Source organism: Nomascus leucogenys, chromosome 4 (genome assembly GCF_006542625.1).
Source record: "Nomascus leucogenys isolate Asia chromosome 4, Asia_NLE_v1, whole genome shotgun sequence".
Classification (NCBI taxonomy): Eukaryota; Metazoa; Chordata; class Mammalia; order Primates; family Hylobatidae; genus Nomascus; species Nomascus leucogenys.
In genome coordinates, this window is record NC_044384.1 from 106,777,576 (window position 1) to 106,794,935 (window position 17,360).

General features: G+C 40.2%; 1 protein-coding gene across 2 annotated transcripts in view; it reads right to left on the reverse strand.

The window, feature by feature from the left end:
• The window catches only part of KIF15 (kinesin family member 15), an 89,441-nt gene that overhangs the window by 64,830 nt on the left and 7,251 nt on the right, over positions 1-17,360 (reverse strand). The window contains exons 2-7 of one of the 2 annotated variants that reach the window (XM_030811982.1): positions 11,957-11,999; positions 10,955-11,138; positions 8,192-8,268; positions 5,773-5,810; positions 1,727-1,824; positions 77-256 (exon numbers count right to left, since the gene is read on the reverse strand). In XM_030811982.1, coding sequence (XP_030667842.1) covers positions 77-256; positions 1,727-1,824; positions 5,773-5,810; positions 8,192-8,268; positions 10,955-11,138; positions 11,957-11,999 — 620 coding nt within the window. The remainder of the gene's footprint in view (positions 1-76; positions 257-1,726; positions 1,825-5,772; positions 5,811-8,191; positions 8,269-10,954; positions 11,139-11,956; positions 12,000-17,360) is intronic. The other variant, XM_030811983.1, reaches the window with a different exon arrangement.

The following is a 17,360-nucleotide window of genomic DNA, read 5'->3' on the forward strand; positions in this document are numbered from 1 at the left end:
TTACTTTTTTGAGATTGGGGTGATTTCACAGCAGGTTTGTTGCCTAAGCACCAAATAAGTACTCATGGCAGGGTACCTGATAGGCTTCAGCAGCTGAGGTTACCACCTGCTCCACCGCACCAACAACAAAGACTCCCTTCTTGATATGCTCCCTTAAGTACAGTCCAGCCGATGCAGAGTCCAGTAGGTCATATATCTGCTCGTTGTAGATTTCAATAAAGGAACACTTACAAAGGAAACTCTTTCCAGCTCCAGCCTGTAAAAAAGAAGCCTCGTTTAGATACATTATTTTCATGTGTTCATACCTAGTTTTCATGAGCATTAATTTTGCACTCGCTTCACAAGATGTAAATTTCCTATGCTATTATCCTTTAATACAATATAAGATACCTAAAAGTAAAAATATCTAGATAACTAGTTTTTTTGTTTTGTTTTGTTTTGTTTGAGATGGAGTCTCGCTCTGTTGCCCAGGCTGCAGTGCACTGGTGCGATCTCCGCTCACTGCAAGCTCTGCCTCCCGGGTTCACGCCATTCTCCTGCCTCAGCCTCCTGAGTAGCTGGGACTACAGGCGCCCGTCACCACGCCCAGCTAATTTTTTGTATTTTTAGTAGAGACGGGGTTTCACTGTGTTAGCCAGGATGGTCTCGATCTCCTGACCTCGTGATTCGCCTCGGCCTCCCAAAGTGCTGGGATTACAGGCGTGAGCCACCGCGCTCAGCTGATAACTAGTTTTAACACATCATTATATTTTAGAGCTGCATCAAACTGTGGTCCCAGGCACCCTAGAGGCCTCCACAGGTGCCTGGGAGCTAATACAGGGGGAGGAGAATTGAGCAGTCCAGTTGGGAAATTCCATTTTTGTCTGTCTTATATATTTGATGTCCTCATAAAGTTTTATTTGAAACAAGTGTTATGTTCTTCAAACGATTGAAAATAATTTATTTTAAAAGACTTTATAGGATTTTAAACCATAGAAATGCATGGTACTAAATTATTTCACTGCCACATAATCTGTGTGTCTAATTTCAGTGTCATAGATAGGTGATTTCTGCAAAGGAGTAAATGGTAAGCCAATGTTATATATAAGTTTCTTTGGTACACAAGTAATGGAACATAAAACACTAATGGTTCTAAGCCCCGAATTCACCAAGCTAAATCAGCACAACTGTGAGAAGGCCCAACCTGGGAGCCAATGCAAGAGGAAAGACCATATCCCAATGGTGATGGAGCCATACCACATGTGGAGCACAAAGATCATGGAAGGCAGTAGCAGGTGCTACAAAGGTGGTGAGGATGAGTCCATCACTGCTGGATGTCATGAGGATTTAGGGACACCTGCAGTCACCTGTGAGCCTAGGTACAGGTAGATGATTAGGCTTAGTGTATTAATGTATCTGTTTTCCTCAGTTGAGATTTTCTTTACAGTTTCTCTCTTACAAAATCTTTTTTTGAGAGCCTTAGAAGCACTATTTTCCTTTCTTGTAAACCAGCAATTTGGGATAAAGGATAATGCATGTTTTATAAACTAAAAACTCAATTGAGATAAAACAACTCAGAATCCTTAATATTATCCTCAGAATTGAAAGGCTTTTTTTATACCACACTAGTCTATTCATATTGTAGAGTACCATCCATGCTCCACCATGTATCACGAGCTAATTATCAGTAGCTACCTATTCAAAATTAGACATTTCATAGAACCACTTTATTTTTACATTGTTTTACCTTTTCTTTTTCACGATCAATTAAGGAAAACAAATATTCAAAACTTCGTGGGATTACTCCTCTCAGGTTATGAGAAAAATTATCAGACTCAGATGGTCCTAAAAAAATGAAAAAATAAACACTGGATTTTTATTCTATTCCAAGAGTCTTTCAAAATGGCAATTTACACAGAAATTAGACGATACACCATATAATCAGTTTCCTACTTGTGCTCCAAGCAAGTTAAATTTAGGTCTGTGAGAGAAATTGAAATTTTTCCAACTGCCAGGTACCAAAATCTGCAGGAATATCAAATAATTGTACTTTATTGCAGCACATTTGGTCTCATAGACTGACCTGTGCTCCAGGCCTTGGCCCCATACTGTGTGGCCATAGGCTAATTACTAAATCCCTCTTAAGCTGCAGAGTTCTCAATCACAAAATGGGGATAATAATGGTAATAAATACCAAATAGGGTTATTGGAAAGAATTAACTGAGAGGCCGGGCGCAGTGGCTCACGCTTGTAATCCCAGCACTTTGGGAGGCTGAGGCGGGCGGATCACAAGGTCAGGAGATCGAGACCACGGTGAAATCCCACCGCTACTAAAAATACAAAAAAAAAAATTAGCCAGGCGTGGTGGCGGGTGCCTGTAGTCCCAGCTACTCAGAGAGGCTGAGGCAGGAGAATGGCGTTAACCTGGAGGCAGAGCTTGCAGTGAGCCGAGATGGCACCACTGCACTCTAGCCTGGGCGACAGAGTGAGACTCCATCTCAAAAAAAAAAAAAAGAATTAACTGAGAGTGTAAAGGGAAAGCACTTAGAGCCATGTTAGTGCTGTAAACACATTAAGTACTAAATATCAGGATTAGCTAGCTGATTTTTTTTTAATTAGGCAATAAAAGCCAAGCTGGTAAGGAAAGTACTGTAAGAATATCTTACAAGACTTCCACGTAGACAGAAAAATGCAGAGTCTCTATTTTGTTACACTGGGAAAAGGAAGAGTGGATATGTAAATAGCAGGATTCTAAGGAATTCTAATTCAAGTTATAGCAATATTTACCAGAAAAATATATATAGCTAGAAAAGATCTAGATCTATTTAACAATCAAAATATTGAAGTATGCCTTAGAGACCAAAGGAACAAAATGCTGATATGCACAAGAAAAATACAGAATAAATTTTAAAATATAATAGTTTTCTTTGGTAGAAGGCCTTGTACCACACCTGGAATATTTAAAATGGTCCTTGTAACCTGTAGCTTAAGAAATATATAACAGAGGTAGAAAAATGCAAGTAAATAAATAAAGAGAATGAATATAGAACATGTAGATAATTTTACATCATTTTCCCATTGAAGAATATATTATACAAAGATCAATTTGATATATTTGGCCCCAGTTCTCATGTTGAAATTTGATCCCCACTGTTGGAAGTGTCGCCTGCTGGGACATTTTTGGGTCATGGAGTGTGGGGGGCACAACCTCTCATGAAAGGCTTGGTGCCATTCTCATGGGAGTGAGTTCTCTTATTTCCCAAGAGAACTAGTTGTTGGAGACAGCCTGGCACCTCCTCATCTCTCTCTCTCTCTCTGTCTCTCTCTGTCTCTCTCTCTCTCTCTCTCTCTCTCACTTTCCTCTCTCACCATGTAATCCCTGCATGCCCATTCCCCTTTGTCTTCTGCCATGAGTTGAAGCAGCATGAGGCCCTCACCAGAAGCCGAGCAGATGCTGGTGCCATGCTTCCTCTATGACCTGCAGAACTGTGAGCCAAGTAAACCTCTTTTCTTTATAAATTACCCAGCCTCAGGTATTCCTTTACAGCAACACAAATAGACTAAGACAAAGATTCAACAAATCTTTAGTTACCTTCATCATCTCTTGCCTAACCCACTGCAGTATCTCCTAATCCTGCTCTATCCCCTAATAGTCTTTATTCCATTTAGCTGCCTGAGTAATCCTTTTAATTATATATCAGATCATGTACTTCCTATTTGTTTATTTTAAAAAAGAGCACTTTCAATAATGTCACATCATATTCAAAACAAAATCCAAAATCCTCACGGCCTATATGACCTGGCCTAGGGTATAGCTCCGACTTCCCATGCTACCAGCCCCTTATCCTGGAAAACTCCACTCTCAATGGATCTTCTGCTGGTCTTCAAACATCCTTAGGTGTGCGCCCACCTCAGGGCCTGTGCAACTGCTGTTCCTCTGCCTGTAAGATTATTCTCTTGGACAGTCTCATGGTTCACTCTCATTTCACTTAATAACTCCAAAGGTCACCTCCTGAGAGGTCTTTCCTGACCCACCACCTAAAATAGCACCCTCTACTTTTTTCCATCCCTTTACATTGCTTTATTTTAATTCATAGCACTTACTACCTCTCGCATAATTTCTAGAGGTGTATTTGCTTTTAATTGTGTATTCCCCCTGCCTAAGAATCAAAAGGTCCACCAGAGCCAGGACACTGCCTTGTATTCAAGTAAACCAACAGTGTCTTGAAGAGTACTGGGCATACTGTAAGTACAAGTATTCAATTATTTGTTGTTGTTGTTGTTATAACCTCAGAGAGAGAGGAAGACCTTTCTTACTACAACTCACAATTCAGAAGCCATTAAAGAAGAAAAAGAAGCCAGATGCAGTGGCTTCTGCCTATAACCCCAGCACTTTGGGAGGCCAACGCAGGTGGATCACTTGAGATCAGGAGTTCGAGACCAGCCTGGCCAACATGGTGAGACCCCCCCCCCCATCTCTACTAAATATACAAAAATTAGCCAGGTGTGGTGGCGTATGCCTGTAATCCCAGCTACTTGGGAAGCTGAGGCTGGAGAATAGCCTTAAACCCAGGAGGCGGAGGTTGCAGCGAGCCAAGATTGCACCACTGCACTCTAGCCTAGGTGACACAGGGAGGCTCCATCTCAAAAAAAATAAAAAGGAAAAAAAGAAAAGAAACAAATTCAGCCATGTAAAATAAAACTTTAGCATAGGAAAAAAAAACCTTGAGTAAGTCAAAAGACAAATGAAAAATCTAGAGAAAAATCTAGAGAGAAATCTGGAATCCATATCATGGACAAAAGGCTAACTTCTCTGTTTTATAAGGAATATCCACAAATGAGTAAGAAAAAGTCAAGCTAATTTTTTAAATGGAAGAAAAAAGCTTGAATGGGCATTTCAACAGACAGGCTATTGATATATTGAATTAAACCTATGAAAGGTATTCAGTTGTCAATAGAAATAAACACAATAAGATAATACTATACATGCTCAAGAATGGCTAAAAATTTTTTAAATTGACAATTTCAAGTACATATAAGGAAGTGGAGCAACTGGAACTTCCATATACTACTGAGATAATCACTTTGGGAAACTGCTGGGCAGAATCTACTAAAGCTAAATATACATATATCCTATGATCCAGCAATTCTCCTGGATACATATCCAACATAAATTATTTCAAAAGACATAAGATGTTCACAGCAACATTATTCATATGGTTGAAAAGTTGAAATAATCCAAATGTCTATCAACAGTAGACTGGAAAATGTGTAGTATATTCATACAATATTATACAGTAATATAAATAAACTACTACTACATGCAACAACATGAGTGAATCGCAGAAACTTAACACTAAAAGACACCAGAAACAACAGATACACAATAAAATATTATTTGTAGAGGATCAAAAACAAGCAATATTAATGATGACAGAAATCAGAGTAATTGGCATTCCAGGGGACAGGGTTTGGTAGTTACTGACCAGGAATCTTGATCTGGTTAGTGGTTATACAGGTGTATAAACATATACAAATTCATTAAATCCTACTGAAAAACTGTTTATTCAGCACCACTCTGTGCCAGGCATTGAGCTGGAAACATAGCTGCAAACATGATTAACACATGGACTTTCCTAGCAAAGAACTCACAACTTGGCAGAAGCCTAGGGAATCTCCCTAATTTCAAGAGATCAACAACATATATAGAATTATGCCTTTCCCCAAAATGTTATACATTACTGTTATCACAGAAAGAGTAGATTAAGCCAACAAAAGTTAATATTTACTTACCCATCATAGTAAATGTCTTCCCTGAGCCAGTCTGTCCACTGTAAAAAATGTTTACATATTATTTTTACACATAAAATTAAAAGATTACTCCTCCTATTATGATACTAGTGTATAGGTTTTCTCTACAAAAAGTTAGCTTATTTTCTTTCCATTTTTAAATTCTATTAGATAAAAAGTGAATGATCCGCCTCCTTTCTCTCCAATCTCCCTACAAAGAGCTAACTGCTGTTAATTGGCAAATGCTTCCATATTACACAAACATAGCCATCAGAGTTTTCATTTAATTTTTATTTACCAAAATTGGGATGATGCTCTTCACACTGCTTTGCAACCTATTTTTCCCTTAATTTTACCTCAGATCTCTTTCTAGGTCAGCAATAGAGGTCTGCCTCATTATTTTTAATAGCTACACAGTACTCCATGGGTTTGGGATCATGTAGCATCTTGCACCACCATAATTTATTTAACCAGAATCAAATGAACTTTTGTTTCCAATTTTTGGTATGCTAAGTAATACAGTATTTCCTTTCCTAAATTCTTTGTCTTTAAAAGATACTAAAATCTCTTCATTTAAATATAAAGCAATAAAAAAATTCTTATGCTATAGGTTTCGTGCAATGTCATATCTCCTGTTATCACACTTAACAGAAACAAGAGTAACAAAAAACTAAAAGTAAAAACGTTGAAGCCAGGCAGTTCCAGCTACTGAGGAGGCTGAAGTAGGAAGATGGCTTGAGCCCAGGAGCTCCAGGCTGTGGTGCACTAGAATCACAGCTGTGGATAGCCACTGCACTCCAGGACTGGGCAACATAACAAGACTCCATCTTTAAAAAAAAAAAAAAAAAAAAAAAAAAAAAAGTTGTATTTTAAAGATGTCAATCAGGATATCAAAAGACTTTAGCTTAGATTCACAGCAAAAACAGAATTTTGGATTTACTTTTCCATTAAATGCCCCCCAAAACTAGAAAACAGTATGCTATAGTTTTTTTACCCCCTTCTTCTGGAAGAAAAGAGGGAAAAAAGTTCTTTAGTAACTCAGAATGAGAAATGGATATTATTGAGTCCCCTATAAATAGGGTAATCCTATAGATTATTGTCCAAACAGACACTTGAGAGTGAAGAGGACACTACTAATAATTATGTGACAATTGGTATTGTCCTCAGTAAACCAGAGAGTATACCCACCCTGCCATGTATTACCTAGCTCTGTCTGCTGAGAAGGCTTAGAAGCAATGGCATTCCAATAGCAACAAACCAAACACACCTAGCGCCCAGATCTTGGTTTCTAAATACCATGCTCCAATAAAAGGAATTAGGGTTCATGGGTGAAATGGCTGATTCTAGGCGTAGGTCAGGGAAAACACAAGATAAGCCCAGAGCATCTTGTAGCATCATAAAGTAAGAAGGGGCTCAAAAAACAAAAGGTTGAGCTATAGCAAAGGGACACAAAAACCAACCTCAAGGAGGGCCCATTGGGCAAAGATGGAACAGGAACAACAAGGTAAATAATTTTTAGTATTGGATTATAACCTAAAGAATAAAATAAATGCACATCCATAATATATAAAGAATTGAATAAATGTCTAAAACAGACAAATCTTTTTTGTTGTTGTTGTTGTTGTTTTCTTGAGGCGAGTCTCGCCCTGTCACCCAGGCTGGAGTGCAGTGGTGCAATCTCAGCTCACTGCAACCTCCGCCTCCTGGGTTCAAGTGATTCCTGCCTCAGCCTCCCAAGTAGCTGGGACTACAGGTGAGCACTACCGCACCCAGGTATTTTTTTTGTATTTTTAGTAGAGACGCGGTCTCACCATGTTGGCCTGGCTGGTCTTGAACTCCTGAACTCCAGTGACCCGCCCGCCTCGGCCTCCCAAAGTGCTAGGATTACAGGCGTGAGCCACCACGCCTGGCTGGACAAACTTTCTTACAAAAAAATGTTATATATATATAGACAGACAGATACTCTGCTCTACACTACCCCTCTACCTTGGAGTGTAATCCCTGCTACCTTGATAGCCAGGTGGGGCCAATCTAATCATGAGTCCCTAAAATCAGAAAACCTTTTTTAGCTGCTGTCAGAGGGAGGTGTGACTAAGGAAGAAGAGTCAAAGAGTTACATGTTGTTGGTTTTGAAGATAAACAGGGCTGTAAGCTAAGTAATGTGGGTGGCCTCTAGCAGCTGAAAAAGGCAAAGAAAGAAACAAACGTTCCAGAAAGGAACAAGGCTGCCAAAAGAATTGCATCCCTGCTGACGCCTTGATTTTAGCCTGTGAGAGACCCATATTGAACTTTTCACTTACAGAACTGTAAGATAATACATTTGTGTTGTTTTAAGCCACTATGTTTGTGGTAATTTGTTACAACAGCAACAGGAAAATAATACAAGCATGTACTATGTATAAGGACACAGTCAACAACTTACTATGCAAAGATGGTACCATTATAACCGCTCATGCAAGACTCCACAATGCTTTTAGCCACAGTTGAGAATACAGACTCCTACAAAGGTAACCAAACATGTTAACATATCATAAAAATGAAAACATTTTTCCTAAATTACATTCTACAATGCAACAGAAAAAAATTGCTTAGTAATAACATGGATAACATCCACCACAGAAAAAAGGCTAAACTATCTTAAGATGATTAAACTTTAAACATAATTACATCTATTAATCTCCTATACAACTATAGATTTAAAGCACACAACTAAACTTTATACAGAATTTTGTAGAGCATATTGCATGTAGATATTGTACTGGTACTAGCATAAATAAATGGCTGTACATCTTCTTCAGTGATTTTTCTCATAAGTTTGCACTGAACAGTCAATACCTCCATTTTATTTTCATTTTTACCTATAAGGAGGTGCAGTCTTATTAAGAATGCAAGAACTCCCAAACCTACACTGTTTATTTTTATTTATTTACTTTTGAGATGGAGTCTTGCTCTGTTGCCTTTAGTGCAATGGTGCGATCTTGGCTCACTGAAACTTCCACCTCCCAGGTTCAAGCAATTCTCCTGCCTCGGCCTCCTGTGTAGCTGGGACTACAGGTGCACACCACCATGCCTGGCTAATTTTTTATTTTTAGTAGAAACGGAGTTTCACCCTGTTGGTCAGGCTAGTCTCAAACTCCTGACCTCGTGATCCACTCACCTCCACCTCCCAAAGTGCTGGGATTACAGGCGTGAGCCACAGCACCCAGCCCTCGTTTTACTTATCTATTGGCCAGCGATACTCCACATAAAAAAAAAGATCCAAAGACCTAAATGTCGGCCCAAAAACATCCATATGTATAAGGGAATACTGAAGATCTGTGATGGGCTGCGTGAAGTGGCTCACACCTGTAATCCTAGCACTTAGGGAGGCCAAGATGGGAGGACTGCTTGAGGCCAGGAGTTTGAGACCAGCCTGGGGAACATAGTAAGACTCCATCTCTACAAAAAGTTTAAAATTTAGTTTGGCATAACTGAGATTTATCCTGGAATGAAAAAAAAATTAGCCAAGCATAGTAGCACATGCCTGTAATCACAGCTACTTGGGAGGCTAAGCAGGAGGATCACTTGTGCACTCCAGCCTTGGCAACAAAGCAAGACCCCATCTCTTACAAAACAAAAAAAAAAATCTGTGATGTTCAGTATAGTAGCCATCAGTTATATGTAGCTATTTAGATTTAAATTAATTAAACTTAAAAGTCAGTTCTTCATACACACTAGCCATCTTAAAAGTGCTCAAGAGCCACATGTGACTAGTGCATCTAAGGCACTAAATTTTAAATTTGATTTAATTTTAATTAATTTAAACTTATATACTCACATTTGGCTAGAGGCTATTGTAACAGACAGCACAGATACAGAACATTTCCATCACTGCAGAAAGTTCCATTGGATAGCACTAACTAGGTCTTAATTAAGTTGGCCTTAATTAGAAAAGCAGTTGTTGACATCATGGTAATCCTAAATCCTTAGATTAGGCAGTTCAACGGTACTTCTCAATCATCCACTGGCTCCCAAAAGTGCATCTTAACTAACCTCCAGTGCCTCAGATGCACGAGCCACACTTTTAATATGACTAGTGTATATGAGGAACTGACTTTCAAGTTTTATTTAATGAATTTAAATCTAAATAGCCACATATAACTAATGGCTACTACAATGAACATCACAGATATTTTTTTAAGAGATAGAATCTTGCTCTGTTGCCAAGGCTGGAGTGCAGTGGCACCATCATAGCTCACTGCAGCCTCAAACTCCTGGGCTGAAGTGATCCTCCTGCCTTAGCCTTCCAAGTAGCTGGGATAACAGGCATGTGCCACTATGCCCATAATTTCCTATCACTTAGTGGGAGAGAAAAGAAAAAGGAGCCTTTTGTCATTCTGCTACAAAGTTCGATGAAAAAAGGAGAATACTATTTAATAAAATTAGATTTAAAATATTTATGGAATATTTCAGTCTCCTTATTTGAGACGGATGAAATTAAAAAGAGACCAGCGCAGAAAAGAAATTCTTTTTTCTTTCTTTTTTCTTTTTGAGACAGAGTCTTACTCTGTTGCTCAGTCTGGAGTGCAGTGGTACGATCTCCGCTCACTGCAAGCTCCGCCTCCTGGGTTCATGCCATTCTCTTGCCTCAGCCTCCCGAGTAGCTGGGACTACAGGTGCCCACCACCACAACCAGCTAATTTTTTGTATTTTTAGTACAGACGGGGTTTCACTGTGCTAGCCAGGATGATCTCAATCTCCTGACCTCGTGATTCGCCCACCTCAGCCTCCCAAAGTGCTGGGATTACAGGCATGAGCCACTGTACCCGGCCAAGAAATAAAATTCTTAGAGCTAACAAAGGCTTATATGTTCCAGGTAAAAAGTAAAGTTTCCAGCGAGGTTGCTCACACCTGTAATCCCAGCACTTTGGGAGGCTGAGGCGGGCAGATCACGAGGTTGAGAGATCAAGACCATCCTGGCCAACATGGTGAAACCCCATCTCTACTAAAAATACAAAAATTAGCTAGGCATGGTGGCACACACCTGTAGTCCTAGCTACTCGGGAGGCTGAGGCGGGAGGATCGCTCGAACCCAGGAGGCGGAGGGTGCAGTGAGCCGAGATCATGCCACTGCACACCAGCCTGGTGACAGAGTGAGACTCCTTTTCAAAAAAAAAAAAAAAGTTAAGTTTCTAACTATCATTACCTGAGTGGTATCCACATCTGCAACATGATCAAACGTGAAGGTCTTGGGCTCAGGGTTGGAGTGCAGCCGGAGACTCGTGGAGGAGAGCATAGATAAGCATAAGTTCTGCTCTCCATCAGCTGACCCAGATCTTTCTGCAGGAGGACGAATTCGCACAAACACTTTGATGGCATCACCTTCATTACTAAAGACAAAAAAAAAAAAAGTAACAGTTCAGTTTATTGAAGAAGAAAACTGAAAAAGGATCCAAGTCTCATATTGCCTGTAATGTTTCTATAATGAGTTTCTCCAACAAAGCCCAAGACATATCCCATACGAATTTACCTCTTTTATTTTTTGAGATGAAGTTTCGTTCTCATTGCCCAGGCTGGAGTGCAATGGTGCAGTCTTGGCTCACTGCAACCTCCACCTCCCAGGTTCAATTGATTCACCTGCCTCAGCCTCCCAAGTAGCTGGGATTACAGGGACCTGCCATCACACCCAGCTAATTTTTGTACTTTTAGTAGAGACAGGGTTTCACCATATTGGCCAGGCAGGTCTTGAACTCCTGACCTCAGGTTATCTGCTCAACTTGGCCTCCCAAAGTGCTGGGATTACTGGCGTAAGCCCCTGCACCCGGCCAAATTTATCTCTTTTTAAAGAGTCTCACATGACCTATACCTTTTACTGATTTACTTGACAATAGGCACCTTCACAACCCTTTACTTGAACTCAAAGGGAGTGTGAGTTCATTTCATGGAGTTCCAAGTAGTGCTTGTCTCTCATTTCCCTCTTACTAGCAATAATAAATAAGTCATTCCCAAGGAGAATTATGCTATTGATTCTATCATTTTGCCTGCAAAGTGAGAGAGCAGAGGTAATATGTAATTTTCCCACATTTCCAGCTGGTTGAGGACTAAGTTAAATTTTGAAATAAGTACTGTTTACTAAGCTAAATGGTTATTTTAAAAATATTCCATCCCTAGTCCTTTGGGAGCTCATCAAGAATATTTTTCTTCTTACCTTGGTTGGTTAGACTGACCATTTGTCACGCTGCGTAACTCAGCTAGAAAAAAAATAAAAAGTTATTAAAGGTCATTTATATTGTAATATGGAAATCCTATTCTTCTCTAACATGCTCCTGGGTTGCCTACTACATTCAACCTCCTCAGATCCCTGACTTTAACAATGCTGTGCTCCACAGCCCAGGCCTTGATCCTATTCTCATTCTATCCCAACCTATTACTGGTTATAACACCTAGTCTCATGGTGACAGAGACAGGAGACAGCCAAATGCTGCCCAGGTCATTGTGCACAGGGGGCTTGCCTAAACATGCCCACGGTGACAAATTCCATCCCTCAACACATGCACAATAAGGGAAATAAATCAATGTGGAGTGGCTCAGACTAAGGGCCCACATGCACACTGGGAGAATGGGGTGGAACCACTGGCAATTTGTGCCTTATGCAGGGAGAGAAGCCTGGCCTCTTCAGCTGGTGTGTTGTGGCCTGGTATTCAATCTGTGAGGTGGGAGCCTGTTGGCAGGACCTCCTTTTTTCATTGAGAGCTTTCTTTTAATAAATTCTGCTCTTCTCACCTTTCAATGTATCCATGTGCCTAATTTTTCCTGGTCATGCGACAAGAACCTGGATTTTAGCTGAGCTAAGGAGCAAAAAATCCTGCAACATTTTGGTGGCCCGTATAAGAACATGAGTAAAGGTGAGTAAAATGTGAACCAAAAAATATTTTTCCCTTTCGTTTCTGAGCCTTCCCTCAGACTTCTTCTGAGGGTAGAGGAAACTGTGCCCCCTTCTACCCTCCATTGCTCTGAGGGGTAGGGAATGTCGGCCTCATTCCAACCCAGCCTTTCTGTGGCATCTTCCTTCTTTTTTTGAGACTGTAATAGCACCTATCTTTTGTTTTATAATATTGGGGGTGTTCTACCCCCAACCCAGTGGCTGCAGGCTTATGTGTAGGATGGACAGGCAAGTGGGGCGAGCGGCAGTTCCTTGCATCCCTCCCCTCCCAGGTGGGGCTGACGTGCATGGCCCAAGGCCCCCACTTGGCTGGCTGGCTAGGGTTCCCCACCACATGCCCACAGAGTCTTCCCCTCCCCTAGCCAAGGGGCCCAGCCAGGTCCAAGCCCCAGGGAAGAAACAGCAATTAAAGATTTCTCTCCCTGTTGCAGAAATTCATTTGCATAAGAATAAGAGGTTCTCCCTTCAGGCATCTTTCAAGCCCTGCATTTAAGCTTTTTTTTCTTTTTTCCACCAGGGATTAACTTTTACGTGAGAGGCTTTTTTTTTTTTTTTTTTAAGATGTTTTACTAGGCCAAGACCCCAACTATCACTGTTTATATTCTCTGTAAGGTTTCAATTATGAAAAAGGATTTGTGAGGTTGGTCTTAAGCTGTAACCAAGCTGGTGTGCTTTCCATGTCTTTCTGTATGGCTCTGTCAGAAAGAGGGGTACCTTAGGATGGGATATTGGCCTAGGACTCCATAGGTCCACTGTTAAAACCAGCCCAGCAAACCGGTCAATGGCAAACTTTGCTGCAGGCCTCGATCTTGTTTTATGTCCCTGGAAGCATGGCCTGTAACCACGTGCCCAGTGCTTTGTTTTAGTCTCTGCCATTTTACAGTGGTGGCCTGGATTCAATCCTGGCTTAAGGGATGAGTCCTTTCTGGTTTGATATCTGTGTGACCTTAGCCATTTGTTGATTCTCTTCCCCTCCATGAACCACCTTGAATTTTCCTTTCTCTGAGCACCTGGGAGGTTACCTTTGGTAAAGTTTGGAAGTCAGAAATACTGGCCACTTTGCATGGCTAATGTCAGGTAATAAGGGACTTAAAAGGATTTTCTTTAAAAGCGCTCAGCTTAATTGAAAGTGGATATCCAAGTTATAAGTATATTTAAAAAACCTTTATGTTTTTCTCTTCTTAGATCTTACTTTGCTGGGAAAAGGTTTTTTTCTCAGTCAACTGAATTCTTTTTCTCCATTTTGTCTTGCCACTCTTAATGCATGCATGAGGGGCCCTAAGATAATTTCTGATGGCCTGAGACTCCTTGGGAAAAACAGAAAAGGCTCCATGGATTCCATTTTGGGAGAGACCTTTGTTTTCCTAATGGAGCCCCAGGAATTAGAGGTGGATGGATCCCTCTCAAAATCTGTTTTTGTCTTCTAGCTATACCTGTTTACTAGGCCCTAGAAACTACATGCTTTCCTAGCCCTGCTCTTAAAGGGCCCCACTCAGAGGCTAATTGTCCAGTTACAAAATTGGTGAACAGAAAATCTTTACAGCTACTGGATCTTATTCTGCCTGTGTAGTTATGTATGTGTTGTGTGTGTGATCTCTATAAACAAGAGTTCTAATTAATTGGCCTAAAGGAAAATAAGCACTTAGATCAAATTTTTTTAAAAGAAAGAAGAGCTGTGGTACCTTTTAGTTCACATGACTTTAATCTTTGAGAAATAAAAACAGCCTTAAAAATTATTGGTAAAATGCAGATGTCATCAAAATGTACATTTTTGCCTAGGGTTAAAGGACTGTTTTGAATTAGATACGATAAAGCTAAATGTTTAAACAAGTAGTGGAAGGATTGTAAAAATTGATCTTGCAAAAAAAAATTCCTTGTGTGAACATACTGATTAAATTCAAAAGGGTATTATATGGCTTTTCCATAAATTGAGCATTGAAATAAAAGCACAAGGCTCTCTTAAGGCACCAATCTGCTCTTTAGCTAAATCTGTAAAGGGTTATAAAAGGTTTTTGCTTTTTAAATTTTCTGAGTCACCATATTGGCAAAATAAATAACATGGTAATCTGGAATTCTATTTCATAAAATCAAATGTTTTAAACCTCTAACATATTCAACAGGCTTCCCAAAATCAAACTTCAGTTTCAAAATTGTCTTTCCTGACACCTGGCTTTTGGATGCTACAGAGGGCCCCTGGCACATCCAGAAGAGAGGTAAACAGGATTACCTGACATGTTTAGGTACACGGGATTGCCAAAATTATGTTTAATCTTCTTCAGGTTATATTTTAGGGAATAATATTAATATATGTTCCAAAATTGTATAGGATTCCTAAAATTCTAGTGTTTGGCCATCAAAATGGAATCTGTGGTGCCTTTTCTGTTTTTTCCAAGGAGTCCCAGGCCATCAGAAATTATCTTAGGGCCCCATCATGAGTATATGCTATCAATCACAATTAAGGTTGTTATGTTAAGTTATTATAAACCACAGAGATAACCAAATTTATTTGTCAATTCTGTTTCTGACTGTAACTACCCTGGACATTTTGTTATTCACAGACAATTGTCTTGTTTTCATCCTCTTCAAAAGATGGTTTATAATCAGCCATAGAACTTTCACAGGTGCTCTCAAATGCAGGTTTCTGATAACTTTGGAGATTGTGACATTAGAATAAAGAAAAAACAAACAGGACTCATGAAGAGCTGAAATGTTCATGAATATCAAGCAAAACAAGAGTTAACTGGATGGACTTAATGAATACAAAACTGAAGTAATCGTTTTGACTTTCGCTTGGACCATTGCCAATCCTCGTTTTGTTTTTCAGAGTGAAGGAAACTTATTTTGAACTATTTACAGCCTTTAATAATTGAGTAAGGTATACTCCTGTGAACAAAATTTGGAGCATGTTTGTCTCTCTCTCTCTGCCTGGCTTCTCCAGAATTTGGAAACTAGTTGTGAGTATACTTAACTTATGACAATATAGTTGTTTGCATCAGTGCAATAAGATTCCATTTTCTTTGCAACAGGACACAACTGAAGACACTAGTTGTTTTACCAAGGCCTTTGACTGGAAGGGTATGCTTCCTTTTAAGGAGTCAAGCTTGACTTGCAGAACTGATAAAAGCTCCTTGGGAAAACTGGCCTCATACCTTGCCTACACAGTCCCTGTACAGGGTTCCTAATCTGTGGTGAGTAAAAAGTGTCACTTTTTAACAGGCCCCGGAACCCTATGCTCTTGGGACCTCAAGAAGAGAGGAGTTTACCCAACTCACAGGTATTTGAGGGTACAAACCCACAGCTGGGCTCGGCTTTAGAAAGTCCTATCTGAGATTCCTTGTGGAATAGAGTTCCATCAAAGCCAATCTAAAAGTCCTCTGTAAAAATAATTATTCTTGCTGCACTTCACGCAAATAATCAAGCCAAGTATAAGACTAAAGTCTATTTTGCAAACAACTCAGTCCTATCATGGTTTGTTTTTAAGAAAACTGAGGACTGGAGAGAGATAAATTATGTTTAAAAACTTATCATCATTAAATTCTAGACCCACTGGTTGTTTTCAAGTTTTCTGCCTAGTTTGTTTAAAAACTAACCCTGCTTATTCCTGTGATCCAACCAGAGATCTCTGACTACAGCCCAGAAAGAACAAAGGGGGATAGGTAATGTAAAAATCTGAATCAATATTCTAGTTCTAAGCAATTATCCTGCAAATCCTGCTAGGTGGTGGGAATAAATAGAGTGCCCGTCATCCAGAGGTTTCTTTTTTGGGAAAGTAAGACCAAGGGAGCTAACCAAAGCCAAGCTCCATGCACCCAAATCTTAGCAAACATAACTACAGCCACCAGTTATCTGGGTGTGTCACAGGGCGTCCTTTTCTTTCCCTTAGAGGAGGACTCCTTTCACAGCTTCACCTTAGCATTCGGCTTACGATAAGGAGTCCATACAACCCCGAGACACATTTTTGGTCCCAAACTCAATTCCCAACTCCAGGTCAAAGCCCTAAGAAAAAAAAACTGGATCTGAGGGATCCAGAGGCAGACGGTAACAGAAGTTAAAAAGCACAGCACAGGTGAGCATGACTAATTCCTGCCAATTAAGCCAAGTCTCCCGTTTCATGGATAAACATCATGCTGGTATCCATGACATAAATGAGGTCTGGAGAACTTGAAGGCTACTGACAGCAGGGGAGATAGGGCGTACGTGGGTAAGAGTGGATATTTCCACCTCCTAGGCCCCCCCTGTTAACATGGGGGAAAGCCGCTTTGACATCCATGGGTGGCACCCTGTGATGGTCACCAGGTCTTGGGGATATAAGGACAGAAGAAATAAAAAGGGGCACCTCACTTTCTCCCTCCCTCACCTACCCTGGGTATTCACTAGGAAGAGAAAGGAACCAGGGACACCTGCTCCCCTCTTTCTTGATGGATTGCCATTCATCTTCAGTCTGTAGCCTTTTTGAATGCATCCTGAACCCCTGGGACTCCTTTGAAAAAAACACCTTCTTTTTTCCTTTTCCCCTTGTGTCCTCTCTTCACAGATAGGTAATTGTGTCTCCTTACTACAGCACACTCCCCTTGGATCCATCCTCTAAACTGCGAAAATTTAATTTCCCAAACCTTAAACTTGAGATTGGCTTAGGATTGGGCTCGGGCGAAGGGAACCTTGAAGACTG